Genomic DNA, 24733 nt, shown 5'->3' with positions numbered 1-24733 from the left:
CGTATTTGAGCACTTTCGCTGAGCCAAGATCGAACCTGCCAAGTTGGGGCCAGAAGGCCAGCGCCTCAATCGTCTGAGCCACTCAGCCCGGCTGTAATATTACTACAATAACGTTAACCATTCATAAACAACACCAAAAATATTAGTCTCTTTGGGATTTTTCAAACATAAAATTATCAGTTTCGCTCCAATGTGGCAGTGGGCTCACGAGCTGGATTGCCACACGTTTCCAATACACTGGTAGGTACTGCACCATTGAGACACCACAGCAAGCCTCCTTTGAAGCAAGCATTTATAGCGAGGTGAGTACACAAGAACCTCGTTTATCCGGATTGTGGGACCGGAACTGATCCGGATGAAGTGGGACCGCAACTGATCCGGATTATCGAAAATCCGGACAATCCGGAAAAACTAAAAAACAAATACAGTGCATGTTATATAATATATTAACATGAGTCGTACAGTAATACCTTTCTTCAATTGTACAAAAAAAATAAGAACACTTTTGCCGGGCTGAGTGGCTCAGACGGTTGAGGCGCTGGCCTTCTGACCCCAACTTGGCAGGTTCGATCCTGGCTCAGTCCGGTGGTATTTGAAGGTGCTCAAATACGTCAGCCTCGTGTCGGTAGATTTACTGGCACGTAAAAGAACTCTTGCGGGACTAAATTCCGGCACTTCGGCGTCTCCCAAAACCGTAAAAGAGTAGTTAGTGGGACGTAAAAAAATTACATTACATTATTAATTAGGAACACTTTTCTTACATTAACGACTCTGGTTTATGCAATCAAATATTTATGAGCTTTTTCTGTTTTACATTTTTAAAGCGTTTGGGCGCTGCACGATCAAGAGAGACGTTTTAACTGTCGGCGTGATTTCAGTCTGGAATTATAGGCCATCAGTTTGTCCAACTGCATTGTTGCATCTCCATGAGTCATTGTTTCTTCTGATGGAGCGCCGGTTTCATGTTCGAATTCACCATCACTCTCGTCTGCCGAGGAACAAGAGGCAATAATTTATTCATGTATCATTATGCCGTAGCCTGAATTACAGTCACTTTTTTTTTGCTAGGGGCTTTACGTCGCACCGACACAGATAGGTCTTATGGCGACGATGGGATAGGAAAGGCCTAGGAGTTGGAAGGAAGCGGCCGTGGCCTTAATTAAGGTACAGCCCCAGCATTTGCCTGGTGTGAAAATGGGAAACCACGGAAAACCATCTTCAGGGCCGCCGATAGTGGGATTCGAACCTACTATCTCCCGGATGCAAGCTCACAGCCACGCGCCTCTACGCGCACGGCCAACTCGCCCGGTACAGTCACTTTTCAACCAGTCATTTACGTCGTTCACATCTACGTCCGAGCATCCGGGAATGCGTGCAAATGTGTCTAGGAACTCAGAAGAGTCCACGGTTTCCTATTCTCAATTCCAGGCGAATGCCGGACGTTACCTTTGATAGACCGCGGCCGACTTGCTTCCAATTCCTGTCCTCAACTATCCTTGGCGGAAAAGACAATGAAGAAGAAGAAGAAGAATCGACCCCGTAAAAGATATACTGTACAAGTAAAAATACATTTTCATTATTTTCGATCCGGATAAACCGGAGATCGGGATTATTATTATTATTATTATTATTATTATTATTATTATTATTATTATTATTATTATTATTCGTTATGCCCGAGTATGGAGCGCGATTGGACTTATTTAGCTGATGTCATTGCCTTTTTCTTCTTCCAAAATCTCTTCATCTTCTCTCTGTGGCTTTTCTTGTGACCTTCTGACCAGGTTTTGTTGGTGGTAGTGTTTGGATGGTCTGCAAAGCGGTGATTACCGACGAATTTTCTGAACTTAGATCTGTCTAATACAATGTAATTCTGCGATTCCTATTTCCTGAAGATCTTTTGAGAACTCCGAGCAGCCAACGGTTTTTTATTTTCATTGATAGGGATATTATTATTATTATTATTATTATTATTATTATTATTATTATTATTATTATTATTATTATTGTTACCGCGTTTTGATGGTAGGAAGAGGTGTAAGAAGGTGCGGGCGTGAATGGGTCTCAAACTACGGAATCAAAGTTAACGTAAAATTTAACAAGGTTATATTTTCTTTTCAATATTAAGTAATAACAAAGAACAGGTACTTAGTAGCCGAAACACAATTTGAAATGTACAATAGCAGGGGTTACAGAGTTTGGGCTTCGAGCCCTGAGTTCACAATTTTTGAGCAACTAGCCCAACTTTCCGATATACAAATTTTAACAAAGGGGCAGAAGACCCCAATCAAACCCTGGAGCACTTGCTCCAAATCACACAGTAAAGCCTCCTCGAGGCACACAACACTCCGTTTCCAAAAGAGCCACTCGCTCTTTCATTTAAGCCTTTCCCAGGCCACACCAAACTCCACCTTCAAGTTGTCCGTCAACGGACATAAACACAGGGGTAAAATACCCAATCTACTGAGGTCTATTAAATGAAAAGCAGGTTAATTAAATGACCTCTAAAACAATTTGAGAGGAGGCGAACTTGCACTCCTAATACACTTTGATTTTAAGACCTACTTTGGCTCTTAGGCCACTGATGCAAGGGCTAATCCCATACTACAGAGGTGACTTAGAAAAGAACAATTTGTTTTACATTATCGAAGAATAGGTTGAGAAAAATAAGTTCACCTCAAAACAATATGAGTGGGAGCTCGAGAGGGTTAGCACTCTCTATCCCAGAATGTAGCTTTACAAGAGAATCGAAGAAAAGAGTAGTTACATTTTAGGAAAAGGTTACATGGTAGAACGCTTCGCACCCGCCCCGAGAGTTAAACTGCTGAGCAAGAAAAGAAAGAATTTATTAATCGGCCATTACCTTATTGTTGACCGCTGCAGAAGAAAGAGGCGCTACCCGCCTCCTGCGATGTACTTAATACACTGAAAGATGGAACAGAAGTGGCCCGGAAACCCAAAAATCAGCAGTTTATAACCTCTCGTGGAAGGTTCTAGGCGTTAGGTGAATGAAAACACCCGCCCACAATTATTTTATTGGCTAGGACCCCGCAATCGATTCAAGTTGGGGGAAGATACATCTGATTGGATAGAAATTAATTTAAGAAATTCGGGATTGGCTACATGCAAAACAAGGGGAAAGAGAGGGGAATACAGCCAACTTAAACAATAACAGAAAGAAATTTAGCAAAGAACAAACATTTGAAATAAAAATTTCTTCAACAAAATAGTTCTTTGACTCCGCACTAGGTTGCACTATTGTTGATCTTCAGTAGTGTCCTCTAGAAGAGAAAGTTCACACTTCTTACTTCAAGCTAAACAAAAACACATCAAAAGTGACACAGTTCAAAAACTCAAAATTTTCCACGTGGTGACATCTTCTGAGAAAGTAGAGAATTAATAGAGTAGATAAAGTTCAACCTTCCTCCAGAAGAGGAGTTTCAACTGGCGCAACTTTCAAATAAACGGTGTAGAGGTGTACCGCCCGGTACAGACCTCCCCCCCCAAAAGTTCCTCCAGGGGTGACGCATGAGATCAGTTTGAAACAAAGTCCAAGTAATGATGTTGATATGAAGATAGATAGCAGGAGCATTTACAAGATTTCTTAATTCAGTTTCAAAATGTTGTTGTTGCAGGTGAATGAAAGTCTTTATGTTTGTAGAATTTGAATTTCTGAAGAAAAACTTTTACTACTTAAAAGTGAAGAAAATTTTGCAATGTCCACCAAATATTGTTGTTGAATTCCCAAGTGTAATTATTGCTTATGGTGACTGTCCATGTAGTTGATGTAGATTAAGTTGGATGGCCAGACCGGCCGTTGCAGCTTGCGTCCAAAGGAGGCCGCTCGGACCCCTCAAGTACCCTGAGATACCGCTCGCCCGCACTATGAGGGGAGCAGAGGTGTTGAAATACGCCGCGCCCGCGGTGAACATATACAGGCTGCGGGCCAGTAGCAGGTCGTGCGCCGCACATCAGACTTGGCCGGGAGGAGAGCTCCGGCTCGCCGTACACATGTCGTCCTCGCTGGAGAGGAGGGGGCCCATCCCCCTCCCCAGTTGCTGCACGGCGCTGCGCGGCTGCGGGGGCACTGAAACATAAAAGCTCGGCGGCAAAATTGTGTTGGACCATCATCTTTCTTTGAGGGCACAGGCTTGGTGAGGAGGTTGAGGGGTCAGCGGCGTGCAGATATCCATGGCATTTACTCAAATTAAGCCACAGTGTGTATGAAGCAGGAGACGGGAGCGTGGTAATGGCCGAGGCAAGGACAGAATGGCAGTTTAACAATCGGGGGAGGTTTACAAGAAATGCTTACATATAAAATAAAATAGAAGGAGCAGAATGCCTTAAAAGTGGAACTCAAAAAAAAATATAACCATCATATTCCTATCAAATTATATGAAGCAAGTTGACACAAAATTTACACCGGTTTCACCTGGGACAGGTGAACCCTAAATATCCTCTCGGTGGCTGGATTGCTTACTAACAATGTAACCGGAGTGAGAAAATCGAGAATGATGCATGGCCCATGGAATCTGGGGGCAAGCTTGCCCGCGGGAACAAAATTTTTGACCATAACCTGGTCACCTACCTTCAAAGGGGTGGGTCTCCGTCCACGATCATACCTTTCCCTAACCTTTTCATGAGACACTTTAAGATTGGCTTTAGCCTTCTTCCAAAGATCTTTAATGTTATCCGGATCTATTGTCTCGGGTAGAATGTCATTCAGAGACCAGAGGTTAGAGAGCGGCGAGTTGGGAACAAACTTGAACATCAAAGAAGCTGGAGTAAACTTGTGAGATTCATGAACCGCCGAATTCAACGCAAAAGCTATCCAATGCAGGGACGTGTCCCACCTGGAATGATCTTCATGATGATAGGCAATAAGTGCTGACCTGAGATTACGGTTAACCCGTTCAGCCAGAGATGGTTGAGGGTAATAAGCAGAAGTAGTTACATGAGAGATTGATAAGTCAAAACAGAATTTACGAAATAAATTAGATGTAAAAGCCTTAGCATTATCAGATACAATATATTGACACGGACCAAAAGAAGCAAAAATGGAATTTAGACAGGTAATGGTGGACTGAGCGGTAGCCAGCTTAGTCGGAAATAACCAAGAAAATCTGGTAAAACCATCTACACATACAAAGATGAACTTGTTGGCATTACCCTTTGACTGGGGGAAGGGTCCTACATAATCAATATACAGGCGTTCCATGGGGCGCGACGCTTGATGCGAAGACAAAAGGCCTAACTTGGTGGACATGGTGGGTTTACTCAGCAAACATGATTTACAAGCTTTTACAAGTTCACGGATTTCACCGTCCATACCTTTCCAGATGAACATTTCACGAATCTTTTCACGGGTTTTAAAGATTCCAAGATGCCCTCCTAATGGGGTCTCATGATAATACTTGAAGATCATAGGTACAAGAACGGCTGGAACGACAACTTTCATCATCTTATCATGCCTCGATGGGCAACATAGAACACCATTCCTCAGAACATAAGGGACAACCTGTTCCCCAGAAGAAAGGTTTTCCATTATCGGAGCCAGCGTCGGATCTTCACGTTGGTATTTCTCAATATCTCTAAAAAGCATGGGAGCATCTGTTAGGATGGCATTAACCTCGGATAGTATGGACTCGGAAGGTGATGAACTGTCGACCGGTTCGTGGGTCTCGACCTCGTTTGAAAACATACGGCTGAGTCCATCAGCAACAACATTTTCAGTACCTCTGATATGCCTGACATCGAATTGGAAGGCAGAAATACGAATGGCCCAACGGGCTATACGACCAGTACGACGCGGCCTACCTAAGACCCAGCTTAAGTCTTGATTATCTGTTTCCAGGTCGAATTTGACATGTTCCAGATAGAGACGGAACTTCTCTAAGGCGAATAAGACTGCCAAACCTTCGAGCTCATAGATGGAATACTTGGCTTCTTGAGCCGACAAAGTCCTAGATGCATAGGCGATGGGTCGCCTCCCTAGTTCAGTCTCTTGAAGAAGGACTGCAGCTACAGCTGACGACGACGCGTCCGTTTGGACGATGAATTTCTTTGAGAAATCAGGCATAGCAAGTACAGGGGCATTACAGAGAGCTAATTTCAGATCTTCAAAAGCGGCTTGTTGAGAAGGTCCCCACTCGAATTTGATGCCTTTCCTACGAAGAAGGTTTAAGGGCGCCGCTCTATTAGCAAAGTTAGGAATGAACTTTCTGAAGAAATTCACCATACCAATAAACCTGGCGATGCCTTTAATGTCCTTGGGAGGTTTAAAATCACGGATGGCCTGTGTTCTAGAATGATCGACTGCTACACCATCAGGTGACACAATATGCCCTAGGAATGACATAGAGGGCTTAGCAAAGGCAACCTTGGACAACTTAACAGTTAACCCAGCCTTACGAAGGCGATTCAGAACTTCTCGCAGATGATCTAGATGTTCTTCGAAGGTCTCCGAAAACACGACGACATCATCCAAGTAGTGATATAAGTATTCAAATTTGATGTCGGAGAAGACCCTATCTAGTAGCCTAGTGAGCACAGCTGCCCCCGTGGGGAGCCCGAAAGGCACGCGGTTGTATTCGTATAAATTCCAGTCCGTGGCAAACGCTGTAAGGTGTTTAGACTCTTCGGCAAGGGGAATTTGATTATAGGCCTGATTCAAGTCCAAGATAGTGAAGAACTTGGCCTTACGAAACCATGAAAAACAAGAATGAAGGTCAGGAAGGGGCACAGATTGCAACACCACCTTCCGATTGAGAGCCCTGTAATCAATGACAGGCCTGAAGCCTCCTTGGGGTTTCGGGACTAGAAAAATAGGCGATGAATACGCCGACTTAGAGGGCCTAATAATACCATCCTTCAACATCTGATCGATGATTTCTTTCAGAGCCTTCATTTTAGGTGGAGATAGCCTATAAGGTGGAAAACGGACAGGAATCGAATCCGTGACCTCAATTTTGTATTCAATAAGATCAGTAACACCAAGAGTATCAGTGAATACCTCTGGAAATGACTGACATAATTTACGAATACTATTAGCCTGCTCCTCAGGTAGATGTCTAAGGTCTAACAACATCTCATCCTGGGTAGGCGAAATAGAGAAACATGACACAGAATTACACGTTAATAGTGGGATTTTACAACTAGAAGCGAATTTGAATGTGCACGACCTAGACTGGAGATCGAGCACAAGACCAGTGTGAGAAATAAAGTCCGCTCCCAGTATGATGGGGCAAGACAAGTGCTTAGCCACAAACAGTTTGATTTTCCATGTAAACTTAAAAATACGAATTTTGACCAGTAAAGAACCTAGAATTTCTAATGGAGATGTATTAGCCGAAACATATTTAACAGGAGAAGAGTCATAGACAGGTAGTTTACAAACAGATTTCAATTTGGAGTACCATTCAGCCGAAATAATGGAACAAACACTGCCTGAATCTAATAGAGCTGTTATAGGTTCGTTATTTATCTCAATCTTAAGAAAAGGAACAGGTGCGGGGATATCCGCCGCAATCCTAAGACACTCTTTGGGGCATTCAAAAGATGTATTCGAAGACTTATCGTTCCCTGAATTCTCGACCTTTTTGCCAGGGGCAGAGCCTTGGGAAGATGGATTAGTTGACTCAGCCGAAGCCACTAGTCACTTTTGACTGTTGTTGGAAGTTACCCCAGAAGTTGAGCAGGAGGGGGTGCTATTCGAATTGGGACAATTCTTGGCGATATGTGAGAAAGCCCCACATTTAAAACAGCCCTGTGATGAACCAGCTCCATTATTTGCCCTACTAGACTTGATCAGAGGACACTTATTGCGCAGGTGGTCAGGCGACCCGCAAGCATAACATTTACGAGGGGTGACTGATCGGCGAGGTGGAGGCCGAGTGTTACTAAAGGAAGGCGGGGGTTCTTTCGCGACACGCAAGGAATCGGCGTATCTAACTCCTTCCGCTGAGACGGCCAATGCTTCAAGTTCCGAGAAAGTTTGCGGGCATGCCGCGAAACACAAATATGACCTGTAGGGTGGTGAGATCCCTTCAACAATAGCTTGCACGATCTGATCCTCAGGGAAGTGGAGAGCAAACACCCTAGTATAAAACTTAATGTCCTGTATGAAATCAGCCAAGTTTTCATCCAAGCGCTGTACACGATAATAGTACTTCTGAATAAGGGAGGACCTGGCCCTAGCCGGTATGAAATTAGCTAGCAAATGGGCATGGAAATCCTCAATAGATGACTGTTCAGCAATAGCTCTTACTATTTTATCTGAGAGAACACCAATAGCATAAGGATAGATAATTTGCAAAATTTGACATGGAGACAGAGAAAACACAAGGGCATGATCCTGAAATTCCACTAGAAATCTTAAAAATGAAATTACGTCACTGGTGGTATTAACAGAAAACTTAGAAATACCTCTGAGCAACATTGCCAATGGATGAGGCAAGCTGGTAAACCCGGGTGACATAGTAGGTAAAGGTTTCAATGGCAGAGAAGTTAATTCAGAACGAATGTTACTCAGCGATGCACGGCGTTCAGACTCGTTGTCCAATGGGGCAGAGATAGTTTGAGCAGCGATGGTTTTCCTATTAACTTCTCCCTTGGGAGGCGCTTCCTCACTACCTACATTTACTATGGTGGGTTGATCAGATTTGGGAGGAACTTCCCCAGTTAACAATTGAGTGACTTTACTAGACAATTCAGAAATAGTTTCAAGGAGCGTATTAGCTTCCTTCCTCTGAACGTCATTCACCTTTAGAGACAACAGATCATTAACTCTATTTGAAAAGTGATATAGTCTGCCTTGCACACGCTTAATTTGATTAGGAGACGGATCATTTTCATCAAAAAAACTAACTACAGATGCTAGCCCAGAAATATTCTCGACGATCGTGGAAAGAGAGTCATCAATTTCTTTCTCTCCCAAATTGGGGATGGAAATGGGCAAATCAAGGGACTCTCTAAGTTTGTTAGTGTCGATAGCAACCGTGCCTCCAGATTGCACGTTTCTAATAGTTAATTCGTAGATCAACTCCTCTTTGCGCAAATAGTTAAGGAGGAGAACATCGCGAGGGCCGGGCATGATGACGGAAAAATTTTGAACAACCTCAATAAAAAATTTCCAGCAACTGAGAAAATGGTTAGAGTTCGGATCAAAACAGTGTTTAGCCGTCAAAAGGGGCTAAATTGAGACCCATTCAACCACGCTCTGCTACCACTTGTTACCGCGTTTTGATGGTAGGAAGAGGTGTAAGAAGGTGCGGGCGTGAATGGGTCTCAAACTACGGAATCAAAGTTAACGTAAAATTTAACAAGGTTATATTTTCTTTTCAATATTAAGTAATAACAAAGAACAGGTACTTAGTAGCCGAAACACAATTTGAAATGTACAATAGCAGGGGTTACAGAGTTTGGGCTTCGAGCCCTGAGTTCACAATTTTTGAGCAACTAGCCCAACTTTCCGATATACAAATTTTAACAAAGGGGCAGAAGACCCCAATCAAACCCTGGAGCACTTGCTCCAAATCACACAGTAAAGCCTCCTCGAGGCACACAACACTCCGTTTCCAAAAGAGCCACTCGCTCTTTCATTTAAGCCTTTCCCAGGCCACACCAAACTCCACCTTCAAGTTGTCCGTCAACGGACATAAACACAGGGGTAAAATACCCAATCTACTGAGGTCTATTAAATGAAAAGCAGGTTAATTAAATGACCTCTAAAACAATTTGAGAGGAGGCGAACTTGCACTCCTAATACACTTTGATTTTAAGACCTACTTTGGCTCTTAGGCCACTGATGCAAGGGCTAATCCCATACTACAGAGGTGACTTAGAAAAGAACAATTTGTTTTACATTATCGAAGAATAGGTTGAGAAAAATAAGTTCACCTCAAAACAATATGAGTGGGAGCTCGAGAGGGTTAGCACTCTCTATCCCAGAATGTAGCTTCACAAGAGAATCGAAGAAAAGAGTAGTTACATTTTAGGAAAAGGTTACATGGTAGAACGCTTCGCACCCGCCCCGAGAGTTAAACTGCTGAGCAAGAAAAGAAAGAATTTATTAATCGGCCATTACCTTATTGTTGACCGCTGCAGAAGAAAGAGGCGCTACCCGCCTCCTGCGATGTACTTAATACACTGAAAGATGGAACAGAAGTGGCCCGGAAACCCAAAAATCAGCAGTTTATAACCTCTCGTGGAAGGTTCTAGGCGTTAGGGGAATTAAAATACCCGCCCACAATTATTTTATTGGCTAGGACCCCGCAATCGATTCAAGTTGGGGGAAGATACATCTGATTGGATAGAAATTAATTTAAGAAATTCGGGATTGGCTACATGCAAAACAAGGGGAAAGAGAGGGGAATACAGCCAACTTAAACAATAACAGAAAGAAATTTAGCAAAGAACAAACATTTGAAATAAAAATTTCTTCAACAAAATAGTTCTTTGACTCCGCACTAGGTTGCACTATTGTTGATCTTCAGTAGTGTCCTCTAGAAGAGAAAGTTCACACTTCTTACTTCAAGCTAAACAAAAACACATCAAAAGTGACACAGTTCAAAAACTCAAAATTTTCCACGTGGTGACATCTTCTGAGAAAGTAGAGAATTAATAGAGTAGATAAAGTTCAACCTTCCTCCAGAAGAGGAGTTTCAACTGGCGCAACTTTTAAATAAACGGTGTAGAGGTGTACCGCCCGGTACAATTATTATTATTATTATTATTATTATTATTATTATTATTATTATTATTATTATTATTATTATTATTATTATTATTATTATTATTACCTAGCCCGCCTGCTGGACATGATCGTTATGGTGTGAACTGCATGTGGTTTGCTGGTTCGAGTCCCGTTGGTCGAAAAAATGTCACCATCAGAATGTTGGCCAGGTGGTGGTTTACAATATTTCTAATCACTAGATTGCGTTCCAAAAGCCTGGATTAAATTCCAAAGCTCTCCGCAGTGCTTATATGTGAGGGCATATGGCTCTGTTTACTGTGATTCGTCCGTCGAGTGGAAACGTAAAGCCTTGAGCAGGCTATGTGCCGGCACCGGGTTTCACTCCTCTCCTTTCCTACCATCATATATCATGTCATTCATCTCATTAACTCCTCTGATGAGGTTAAAAAGAAAGAAAAGAAAAGAAAAGAAAAGAAAAGAAGAAAAGAAAAGAAAAGGAAAGAAAGAAAGAAAGAAAGAAAGAAAGAAAGAAAGAAAGAAAGAAAGAAAGACTCGCTACGAAGATTCATCTCTCTTCATACCCGATTCCGTAGAGAAACAGGACAAGTGTTGGACATACATAGGCCTACGCCTACATACTTCTTCTTCCTCTTTATCTGTTTACCCTCCAGGGTCGGTTTTTTCCTCGGACACAGCGAGGGATTCCACCTATACCGCTTCAAGGGCAGTGTCCTGGAGCATCAGACTCTGGGTCGGGGGATACAACTGGAGAGGATGACCAGTACCTTGCCCAGGCGGCCTCACCTGCTATGCTGAACAGGGCCCTTGCGGGGGGATGGGTAGATTGTAAGGGATAGACAAGGAAGAGGGAAGGAAGCGGCCGTAGCCTTAAGTTAGGTACCATCCCGGCATTTGCCTGGCGGAGAAGTGGGAAACCACGGAAAATCACTTCCAGGATGGCTGAGGTGGGAATCGAACCAATCTCTACTCAGTTGACCTCCCTAGGCTGAATGGACCCCGTTCCAGCACTCTTACAACTTATCAAATTTCGTGACAGAGCCGGGAATCGAACCCGGGCCTCCGGGGGTGGCAGCTAATCACAGTAACTACTACACCACAGAGGCGGACCCTATACCTACATACATATTATTAAAGCTACCGAACAAAGGTTACTGTTATTTCTTTTAAATTATTAAACCCAATATATTACAAATAACCGGCAAAAGACTTCACAAAGAACAATGAGCTGTTCAATATGACAACATAAGTGACTTAATAGAAGCAACAATGTCGCACTGTCTGAAGCAGTACGATACTCCATCTTATGTAGATGAGGAGACTTTCTTCGTTAGCGAAACTTCGCGATGTTGCGTGTGATGTGTACCAAGTTGGAAATGAGGTGAAATCTCGGAGTATTTGTATCCAGTTGGAGAAGCCAGCCACTACATGAATAATGCGCTGCTAGTGAAAACAAGAATATCTGTGAAATACTGTACGCTGTTTGTAACAGATAATAGGTAAGAAATTAGATTATTGATTTGACAGTCCAGCTCCACGGCTAAATGGTTAGCGTGCTGACCTTTGGTCACAGGAGTACCGAGTTCGATTCCCGGCAGGGTCGGGAATTTTAACCATAATTGGTTAATTTCACTGGCATGGGGACTATATTCATCATTTCATTCTCATCACAACACGCAGGTCGCCTATGGGAGTCATATCGAAAGACCTGCATCTCGCGAGCTGAACTTGTCCTCGGACACTCCCGGCACTAACACCCACACGCCACTTCATTTTCTTTATTGACTTCACAAATACAAGATTGTAGCTGGCTTACTTCGGACAACGTGGTAATAATAATAATAATAATAATAATAATAATAATAATAATAATAATAATAATAATAATAATAATAGTAATAATAATAATAATATCCCTATCAATGAAAATAAGAAACAGTTGGCTGCTCGGAGTTCTCAAAAGATCTTCAGGAAATAGGAATCGCAGAATTACATTGTATTAGACAGATCTAAGTTCAGAAAATTCGTCGACATTCACCGCTTTGAGACCATCCAAGCATTACCACTAACAAAACCTAGTCAGAAGTTCTCAAGAAAAGCCACAGCGAGAAGATAAAGAGGGAGTCTTAAACATTACGATTGTTACAATAGCTTTTGCTGTTCTTCTTCTATTATTATTATTATTATTATTATTATTATTATTATTATTATTATTATTATTATTATTATTACGTTATGCCCCTAGAGCCCCCTTCAGTCGCCTCTCACAACATGCAGTGGATACCGTGGGTGTTATTCTTCCGCCCCCACCCACAGGGGGGAAAACACACAGTCTCCGAGCCAAACGATTGATTAACCATTTAAGATTAAAATTCCTCGAATCGGTCGGGAATCGAAACTGGCTCCTCAAGGACTGAAGGCCTTTGCTTGATGTGACCACTCAGCCGTGGAACACGACATCATGGTCATCAGACCTATGTACTTATTATGCACGTGTATTTGCCTGATGACCTACATTATTTCAACACATACCGTACATACAGCTTCGTTATAGACTGCTATGCTTTTCAGCATTCATTCTGAAAGCCGCTGTGAATTTACTAAACGTTTTCACAATCCTCTATTTGTAACTAGCTCTGTGGCCCCGTTTAGTTCCGTACCTTTTATCTGTGAATCGTTAGAAACTCTAACCATCTTCGTCTTGGTCTTCCTCTGTTTCTCTTATCTTCCATGCCAAGTCCAATATTCTCCTGGGTAAACTATCCTCCTCCATTCGCCTCACATGACCGAAGGCGGTTTATGCGTACAGCTTCATCTGTCGAGTTCATTCTTAACAGCTTGTATCTCCTTATTTGGATTACCCTCCTGTCATTGTTCTCACCTGTTTGTACCAGCAATCATTCTCACTACGTTCATGTCTGTTACTTCTAACTTATGGATAAGATATCTTAAGTACACCCAGCTTTCACTCCCGCACAGCAAAGCTGGTCTGAAACAGGCCGGAAGTAAAGAGTTTTGTCCAGGAGCTGACTTCTTTCTTACAATATACTGTTGAGATCACTACATTAGCTTTGCTGCACCATGGTTTGATCTCACTTACTATACTACCATCCTAGGAGAATACGCACCCAAAATACTTGAAATGATCTACCTGCTCCAGTTTTGTATTTCCAATTTGACATTCAGTTCTATTATATCCCTTCCCTACTGACATCGCTGTAGTCTTGGAAATACTAATTTTCATATCATACTGCATCTAAGGTACTAGATTGCAGGCTTTCAGCCCAGTCTGCCTAAAACTAAGTCGTCTACGTACATTGCACTATGTGTATCAGTCCTGAAAGCGTAAGTATTTCTGACACACCTCTTTACGTTTACAAACTGCCCTCACTTCATCATTCCTCCAAGACGCTCGCTTTTCCCCATCTTTAAATACAGTTGTTCCTAGGCATTCCCTTCCTGTTTCTACTACAATATATCTGTATGCCCTGCATTCTCCTTCTATATTCTGAACTTGCTTACTGTCTATTTGGAACTTTTCACTAATCATATCCATGTACTTCTGTCCAACATCCTCGTCCTAAAGATTCTCTACCCTTATTATCTGCAGACAGATCTCACTTTCTATGTCCTAGGTCTAGAGATAGTTTACTACAGATTAAATAGTGATCTTTATCATAAAGTAATTCCTGGGATACCCGCACATTCCTAACAGATTTCCTGAATTCAAAGTCTATTCATAGTCTATCATAGATCTAGTGCCTCACTCTCCCACGTGTAGCGATGAATAGCCGTATGCTTCAATAATGTATTCGTAACTGCTAAGCCCTTACTAGCACAGAAGTCCCGTAAACGCTTCCCATTCGTATTTCTTCTATGTCTTCCCCACATTTACCCATTACCTTTTCATATCCGTCAGTTCTATTTCCAACTCTCGCATTGAATTCGCCCATTAGCACTGACCCCTCCTTGCTGTTGACCCTGTCTATGATTTCACTCAGTGCTTCATAAAACCTGTCAACTTCATTCTCCCTCATCTGCTCCCTCACATGATGAATGCACAGAGACAATTCTCCTCCTAATTCCTCCAACTGCTGAATCTGCCCACATCATTAGCTCATTTACGTGCCTAACAAAAACTATGTTGCCTGTAATAGTATTCCCGCCCCACTCTCTGTCCTTCCCTTTTTAACATTTGTTAAGACCAATTTATAACCTGCTCTCTCTTCCTCGTTATTTCTCCTTACACGAATATAATTAACTCCTGATACCTACAAACACATCCTCCTTGCTGACTCAGCCAGTTTTATTTTCTTTCTTCCATAAGCCCCATTAATATTGATAGCTCTCGATCGAATTCCATTTCATCCATCAAGTTCTTGCCATGGAGTACCTCGCCTGTCAAATGGAAGTGGGACTCCGTTACTCCTATAGGTACAAGGCTTGCTTAAAACATTCTGAGCGTGCTCGGTAAAAATTCTGTGAAGTAGGATGCTACCCTACTTACACATAGTCCCAGTGATAATCTCTCCTGTAACGGGTTACGGACCACTGGTGGATTGTGCTAACTGAGCACAAGGAGGGCCATGTCTCAGAATATGTCCGAAATGCCCACTCCTACTCCACAGTATCGATATTCCGACTTTCAGGACCACTTACTAGGCCACTCACTCGTTGCCCATAGTTCACGAATTAGGAGGTGACTGCAGTAACCCACACCACGAACCACGAAAGTTATTTTAATACTTGTACTAATGTGTGTGCGTATGTGTAAAAATGGTTGGGGATACGAATTACAAAGGAATCGATTGTAGTTTTGAGGAAGTCATTATCTTAACATTTACCTGAAGTTAGGTGGGGGGAAAAGCGTCTATAAAATAATTTCACGGATGACTGCAGGTGGCGTTAAAATTCATCTGACTCTCGTATAAAATTCCTCGCTGACAGCAACCCTATGTCGAGGGATGTATTTGCTATTGCGTGTTTTTATGCTTGATGGTCGTGTGGTATGTGTGCTTAAAGAGAAGTATGTTGAGACAAACACAAACACTCATTCCTAGAGTCAGAGAAATTAACCTTAAGTTACATGATTAAAATGCAGGACCCGACCGGGAATCAAATAACAGGACTCTCTAAACCGTAGGCTCGACACTGACCATTCAGCCAAGGAGTCACAACAAATGTTCAAAATAACCCCCCTCCTGTGTTGCACCCAAAGCTATTTTTACAGGGCCAGTTGGCCGTGCGGTTAGGGGCGCGCAACTGTGAGCTTGTATCCGGGAGATAGTGGGCTTGAACCACACTGTCGGAAGCCTTGAAGATGGTTTTCCGTGGTTTCCCATTTTCACACCAGGCGAATGCTGGGGCTGTTCTTTAATTTAGGCCACGGCCGCTTCCTTCCCACTCCTAGGCCTTTCCTGTCCCATCGTCGCCATAAGACCTATCTGTGTCAGTGCGAAGTAAAGCAAAAAAAAAAAAGCTATTCTTCTCATTATGCTCACTCGAATTCTTAACATTAGTTGCTGTTGCTGCACGAAGTTTACGTGCCCTGTTCGCAGGCAATGTTACATAAATTTGATGATGCAAGTAAACAGTCCATGTCGGTTAAATTGCGTGATCTTGGAAGCGTAAGAAGGTAAACCGAAACTGTTTTTTTTTTTACAACTTTTTTTACGTCGCACCGACACAGATAGGTCTTATGGCAATGATGGGACAGGAAAGGCCTCGGAGTGGGAAGGAAGTGGCCGTGGCCTTAATTAAGGTACAGCCTCAGCATTTACCTGGTGCAAAAAAGGGAAACCAAGGAATACCATATTCAGGACTGCCGACCGTGGGGTTTGAATCCACTGTCTCTCGGATGCAAGCTCACACCTGCGCGCCCCTAACCGCACGACCAACTCGCCCGGTGTAAGTCGAAACAACACGAGATAATAAATATGTCATTTAAGACATTTAAGTAACAACACAATATACACTCATTTGTATGATGGAATTGAACACAAATTGTTACGATGCCCTAAAATTACAAATGGATCTGAATACATGATATGGCTGCAGACTTCCATTTCCAAAATCACCATCACCACTTCTGTGTGAGGATCGATGACTCTCCGCTTCTCCGTTTCTTTTTTAACGGTTCAAATCCCGTTACTAACATTCCTCTGTATTTATTATTATTATTATTATTATTATTATTATTATTATTATTATTATTATTATTATTATTATTATTATTATAACTATTGTTATTATTTTATCCAATTCTGTCATCTGATTTCGCCATATTAATTCATTATCGCTTGCTTAATGTTATTTCATTATGTATCATATGTGTCAATCAATCAATCAATCAATCAATCAATCAATCAATCAATCAATCAATCAATCAATCAATCAATCAATCAATCAATCAATCAATCAATCAATCAATCAATCAATCAATCAATCAATCAATCAATCAATCAATCAATCAATCAATCAATCAATCAATCAATCAATCAATCAATCAATCAATCAATCAATCAATCAATCAATCAATCAATCAATCAATCAATCAATCAATCAATCAATCAATCAATCAATCAATCAATCAATCAATCAATCAATCAATCAATCAATCAATCAATCAATCAATCAATCAATCAATCTCTGCATTTAGGGCAGTCACCCAGGTGGCAGATTCCCTATATGTTGTTTTCCTAGCCTTTTCTTAAATGCTTGCAAAGAAATTGGAAATTTATTGAATATCTCCCTTGGTAAGTTACTCCAATCCCTAAATCCCCTTCCTATAAACGAATATTTGCCCCAATTTACCCTGCGGCTATTTTAAACATCACGTGCAATCCGTTGACGCTTGGTTTGAGTGATGTCATGGACTGTTTTAACCATGACGTGGGTGTTATACTATGTGATAATTAGTGTCTATAAAAGGATCGGGTCTCCCATAGTGAAAGTTAGTTGGATGGACAGCCTCGAACGATGAAGTGTTGTAGTTAGATACCGAGCCTTAATATATAGGATTCAAGTGAGATGGTAGTGACCAGTTCTATGGATACGTAGTCTTCAGTGATCACATGGATTATATGTTCGGAGTGTATTTGGTGCATATGTTTCGGTCCAGTTCTTGTGTCGATTCAGTGACAGCTGAAGATTGAGTCTTCGTAATGCAGACTAACAATTCAGTGAACTAAGTGTAAAGTTGATTGATTGTCCAACCCTTGTTCCGTTTCCTACGGGGTCGGGTATGAGGTGAGATGAATCTGTCGGGGCGGGTTTTTATGACCAGATGCCCTTCCTGACGACAACCTCATCAGAGGAGTTAATGAGATGAAATGAATGACGTGATATATGATAGTAGGGAGAGGGTGAAACCCGGTGCCGGCACATAGCCTACTCCTGTCGAATAGCACCAAGGGGTCTGCTCAAGGCTTGACGTCTCCATCCGACGGACGAATCACCATCAATAGCGTCATATACCCTCACTCCATGTGAGCACTGCGGATATGTTTGGAATTTAATCCAGGGTTTTGGCATGCAATCTAGTGATTAGAAATTGTATAAGACCACCTCCCCTACCCTGCCGGCCAACATTCAGATTGTGAAAATTTTTCGACCAACGGGACTCGAACCAGCTAACCTCGATGTCAGACAGTTTAGACTTCACCGCCTTAACGATCATGGCCCCCAGGCGGGCTGTAAAGTAGATTGTGCAGTGTGGATATATTTTCAAGCCATGCTGTTCTCGTTTGTGAAGCTAAAAGAATACTTCACCAAATCAGGTTTGAGATACCTACAGCTGATGCCCCTTCCAAGGAATACGTCACAATAACACTTAAAGTGTGCGCTCCGCCTAAAGTGTCCAAGGTACTGTTAACTGAACGAGTGCGGGATACATTTCTTGTACAGATTTCTAATGTCCGGTCAAGAGTATTTTAAACTGAATGCCTAGAGCTTCATTCCATTTTAACTTCAGAGTTTTATATTATAACTGTATTATCGCGGCAAATCTCACATTTCAATTCAAAATTTGAAGAATATATTTTGTTTAGTATCAAGTACAGTTAATTGTTTTATTTCATGATAGATCAGCTAATCTCAAATTTTAGTTGGGAAACCATACCTCAATATCTATTCCCGGAACCTATATGTTATGCTGTCAAAGTATGCTAATTAACCCGCACCCATCAACAATTGTATGTGTAAGTAATAAGGTAAGTACAAAGTGAGACCACATAGGGCGACGATCGAGTATTTTATTTTATGCATATTTAATGTGTTTAGAGTAGTTACAATCACTCTTTTCAAACCTTGCTATAATTGTATGTATGCTAGCGGCTTTACGTCGCACCGACACAGATAGGTCTTATGGCGACGATGGGATAGGAAAGGCCTAGGAGTTGGAAGGAAGTGGCCGTGGCCTTAATTAAGGTACAGCCCCAGCATTTGCCTGGTGTGAAAATGGGAAACCATGGAAAACCATCTTCAGGGCTGCCGACAGTGGGATTCGAACCCACTATCTCCCGGATGCAAACTCACAGCCGCGCGCCCCTAACCGCATGGCCAACTCGCCCGGTTTGCTATAATTGAGATGTTGTTATCAAGTACACGTTTCATCTCATCGCAAGCGTTAAGAAAAATGTGAATTGGGCCTAAGAAAAGAAGAAAGACCGAAATGTGCAACTCTTGCACACCGGCGTACTGTCTGGTGCGCGGCTGGTTGTGCTGTTGTGCGGGAAGCGCTATTGGGTTGGCTCTGATGTGGACTATCCATTATTCTATGGAATACGTATCTGAAACACCTGGTACGATATCAAGACTTCAAAAATTCTGCACAGTTTAAGAAATCTGTGTCTCATGTTCAACATTTTATTGCTATAAAATTGAATAGTCTTTATTTATTGTAAATATGTTTACGGGGACTGATTACCAGCATACGTTTTCGTAGATCTTTGGTCATCTGCCCTGATGTTTAAAAAAATTAATTTCAGGGAAACAGTTCACGCCCTGACGCCATCTACGTCTCAGCACACAACGCTGGTGCGCTGTATCGGAGGAATCGAGACGGTCATCGGTACAATCTAGAGCTACAGGAAGTTCGCCGAGGCAGCGCTCTCCAGGTTCCCACCTTTCCTGCCTCTCTTCGACTGACGACCGGCGAACAACGTCCAGAGCTGTTCGCTGCCCTTGGCTCACATGGTCTCTGGACTGCACCAGGTGAGTGACGCTCAGCTTGAACTTACTAAAGTGTTACAATTTTCGGGGCTTGTTAAGAACTTTGACGTGAGAGAATTTTTAAGGACGTGTAGCAAATTTAATTCCACACAACTTTCGTTGTTGAAACGAAGAAAGAAAGTTTGGTGGACGAAAGTGAAAACAGGGTAGGCTCGGGACATCCTTTGCCTAAACTGAAAGAAACGTATGTGAAAGTAGTGATGAAATTCGTTGCTGGAAAATCAGGAGAGAACAATGACAGGGAAGTGTTTGTAATGAATAGATGGAGGCTGAATACTGGGAATGACCATATTAGATGCTGGTGCTCGCAAGATCCGCCTTCGGTGGTGAGGTCGTGTGTGATGAATGAAATAGAATAGACTTCCAAGGAGACTATGGTCTCTGCTGTGGATTGTTAAGAGAAAATGATGAAATGATGAAACTCGACATTATCTGGTTCTGAAGCTGAGTAGTCAGCGTTCTGGTCTTAGGACTGCCGGGTTCAGACTTGGATTCTTGGCCGAGTCGTGTGATTTTAATCGTTTACGGTAAATTTCTGTGGTTCGGAGATTAGGTTCTGTCCTTAACATTTCTAATAACCACATGCAGTTATTATTATATCGGCATTTAATGATATAAAGGAAAGATTGAAATGAAGAGGTGGACTGAAATGAAGAAGTCCTTAGAGAGGAGAAAAACGGAGTCTGGTAACTGAAATTGAAAAAAAAGAAAAATAAATTTTATTGGTCACTTTCTGTGGCATGAAGAGTTTCTTTGTAACATTATTGAAGGAATAATTGCAGGTAAAAGAGGAAGTGTCTTATTTTAAAAACCTGCTTCAGAGAATTAACTGCAAGACCCACACCGAGTTAAAATGACTGGCTCAAGACAGACGTCTATGGCTGCGGCGACAAGGCTTAGCCTTCAGAATATGACGATGATGATGATGATGATGATGAGAGGAAAGACGCATAGAGGAAAGAGATGCAACAGTGAATGGGAGGTTTTGGACACTATTAGTTAATTCCTAAATCATTACAGACCGAATACTGACAGGTATGAGAATCTGTAATAAAGATGCATTACAGGATAGGATAAAATTCTCACCATGTGAGGTGCACCAGACGGTTATTTAATTTGAAAATACACAATGTTTAAAACAATGCCATTTTATTTTTATACACTTTTAGGTAAAATTGCCTACTGGGCCGGAAAATTCGGCTTGCTGTTGACCTTTATATAATTATTATTGATCTACTGAGTCACTGTTGAGTAGCATCATTGGTTACATTATCGCTTTCTACGTTCAAGATTCAATGATAGAATCCTGTCACACATGGTTGGCATTTAAAAGTGCATATGGGTGAGTCTTTTAGTATTCATTTATAGGAATAGGCGTTATGGACTGGAATAATTTACCAAGGAATATTTTCGGTAAATGTGCAAGTTCTTTGAAATCGTTCAAGGAAAGACTAAGTAAACAACAGCTGTTAGGAAATTTGTCACCTGAGCGACAGTCCTAGTGCAGGTCAGTGGTAACTGAATGTAATTCAGTGTTAAAAAGTCCTAATCAACGAAAATTATTCTTATTATGATGATTATTATTAGCAGCATAAAATTGCACTACTACAGTTACTACGAAATTGATAATAATAATAATGAACTCCGTACCTCAATTAGAACCAAAGATATGATTGCTTCAAGGAGACAAAAAATTGAAAAATCAAATAATTTGAGGAAGGCGGAAGTTAAGTGATTTATAATACCTGATGACAAATCTGTGCATGAATACCTTCTCAGTTTAAAAAATGAAGGAAATCGATCGGATAGAATGGCCGGACTGACTGACTTTAGTTTTCATACAGTTTTTTAATATATAGAATTTTTTAAAAATATATAGATGAACGAGCAAGTTGGCCGTGCGGTTAGGGTCGTGCAGCTGTGAACATGCATTCGCGAGATAGTGGGTTCAAACTAAAGGTTTGCATTCCTCGTTTACGGTTGGTCGAATGAAGGTAGTCGTGTAGTTACGTCCAGATCCACTAGTGAGCGCGATCTGACCGACCGCTTGGCCAGTCTGAGACAGCGCACTGAGCGACCGCACCAACTTCGATCCGACTGATTCACATTCGCTATCACTAAGGCATACGTTGCGAACATGGAGTCCAAGGACAGGGTGAAAGTAAAACCTAAAAGGAAGCAATATGGATTACTAAGTTAAGAAAGGATGAAGAGCGAAGTGTGGCAATACTTCTTACTAGTAACAACTGCGAATGGTTAACAGGTAGGATACGTGCCATGTAAACGTTGTGCTTCCTTACTGATATTTGAATCTACTACCTCACATATGAAAGCACATATGTGTAAAGTATGGCCGAACACAATGCGTGCATCAAATGCAGTATCACATGATATCGAACAAAACATTACACAGAAGTGCGTCAAAATGTGTGCTACAGATCTCCGTCCATTTACGGTTGTTTCCGGAATAGGTTCCTAGATCTGTGTCAAAAACGAGTTAATATTGACACAGACTAGTAGTTTAAGCAAAGTTAAGAAACAATTTATTTTTCAAGTATAATACTGATGCCATATTTGTTCTTTTTCAGGTAGTTAATATAAGTCGTAACTTCCGTGATACTGTCCGTAAGCGCATCAGCCGGCTTATCTCAGACTACATGCTGTTAGCCAACCCGCTCAAGGTCGACCATGTGAAGTTTGTTCGTTTGCAAATCTCTAGTTCGAACCCCACTGTCGTCAGCCCTGAAGATGGTTTTCTGTGGTTTCCCATTTTTACACCAGGAAAATGCTGGGGCTGTACCTTAATTAAGGACACGGCCGCTTCTCTTTCCTACCCCATTGTCGCCATAAGACCTATCTGTGTTTGTGCGACGTAAAACAAATAATCATTGTAATAATAATAATAATAATAATAATAATAATAATAATAATAATAATAATAATAATAATAATAACAACAACAACAACAACAATCGCCATCATCATCATCATCATCATCATCATCATCACCATCGTCATCATCCTATTAATGGTAGTAAAATTCGTAACATGAAATTCACTAAGTAGAAAGGAAACATTAAAAAAAAAAGAATGTCAAGCCTGGCTCTATGATTTGTATCTGGCCTTGTATAGAAGTCTTGATATGTGCTGCCCCTATGGTGACGGAGGAGTGAGGAGTATCTACCTCAATCAATCAATCAATCAATCAATCAATCAATCAATCAATCAATCAATCAATCAATCAATCAATCAATCAATCAATCAATCAATCAATCAATCAATCAATCAATCAATCAATCAATGTTTTCATTCTCCACCCTTAAGGGTTGGGGCGGGCCACCTAGAGGGTGACGCTATCTCTCTGGCCAAGAGATGCGGGCGGGTTGGGGAGGTGCGAGGGAAGAAGGTGTGAGGAGTACTGTTTGGTTGAATGTGGGGAGATACCGAGCGCTCCTGCCATAAGAGTGGGCATTCAGCTGATGTATCGCTGAGAGGGTGGTAAACCGAGATGTTAGGTGAAGTGCCTAGAATGTCACACATTTTGGATAACTGTACTCGTTTACAGGTTAACCAGCGACAGTTGGTTGTGGTATGGACGGTCATCAATACGTGGTTTCACAAGTGGTGTACTTGCTCTCGCGAGTTCACGACACATGCTCAGAGCAGAGATAAGCTTGTGGTGATGGTAGTTGTTAAAAAAGAAATAACGAGAATTTCACCTTCTTCTTGGCATGATCCCGTGAAATGCAAAACTAACCTTGCCCAGATTAAATGATTGGCTGGAAATCAAGGAAAAGACTTCTCAGGCATATATTCGAGATTGTGTAATTTTTCTTATGGTTTTAAAATAAATATATATAAAATAAGACTTTTGTCTGTAGATTGCTCAGAATTTAAAAATGATGGTATTTCTGTATCGGTCGTGTCCATGGTAACAAGGAAATGCATTTTTTAATTTTTCGTCATTTCTATCTGTCTGTCTGTGTCTATCTGTCTATGTGTATGTATGTACAAGAATCACGTGAAAACGGCTGAAGAGAATTTAATTAAAATCGGTATGCAAAGTCGGGGAATATGTCGCTATAATATAGGCCATAAATAATTGTATTCACGCCTAGAGAAATGGTAGTTTACAGGAAGGCTTAAAATTTAATTCTCACATATTTAAGTTATTAATGGTCCTATCTTAATGAAAATCTGTATGCAAAGTTGGGGAATAAGTCACCACAATCTAGGCTATACATAATTTTATTCACGATTTTTTTGTGTTAATAGTGGTCGTATCGATAAATACTACATAACTAAAGTTATATAGTATTACATTTTCGATCATTTATATCTTATACATTTTTACCGTACCGGCTATGATCACAGAGATATTCATGAATTTGAATTTTTGTTACCAAGTCCATATCAGCGCAGAGTCACGAGAAAATGGGTAAACAGAAGTTAATGAAAATCGATATGTTAAGTCGGAGAATAAGGAACTACAGTCTACGCTATAAATAATTTTATAAGACGCCCTAATATCACAGAGTCGAAAGAAAACTAAATATGAAGGCCTACAATATATTATAAAGCTCGTAAAATTGATCAACGATAACATTACAATTGACCATTGTTTGTTGTGATGTGCTTTGTGTCTTCTGTTACCACTCATCTCCGATAGATAGGATTACTGGGGCGTACTGAGTATTTTAAAAAAATTGCTTTACGTCGCACCGACGCAGATAGGTCCTATGGCGACGATGGGATAAGAAAGGGCTAGGAGTGTGAATGAAGTGGCCTTGG

The 24733-nt window shown here is 41.3% G+C and overlaps 1 protein-coding gene across 1 annotated transcript in view; it reads left to right on the top strand.

Moving 5' to 3' along the window:
• LOC136879586 (uncharacterized) overlaps positions 1 to 24733 on the top strand; it is a gene marked incomplete at its 5' end in the record, with an annotated part of 63396 nt that overhangs the window by 27198 nt on the left and 11465 nt on the right. The window contains one exon of the mRNA XM_068228766.1: positions 19699 to 19924. Coding sequence (XP_068084867.1) covers positions 19699 to 19924 — 226 coding nt within the window. The remainder of the gene's footprint in view (positions 1 to 19698; positions 19925 to 24733) is intronic.

Source organism: Anabrus simplex, chromosome 1 (assembly GCF_040414725.1).
Source record: "Anabrus simplex isolate iqAnaSimp1 chromosome 1, ASM4041472v1, whole genome shotgun sequence".
NCBI classification, from domain to species: Eukaryota; Metazoa; Arthropoda; class Insecta; order Orthoptera; family Tettigoniidae; genus Anabrus; species Anabrus simplex.
The sequence above is the reverse complement of the archived record's forward strand: the minus strand, read 5'-3'. Positions and strand labels throughout refer to the sequence as shown.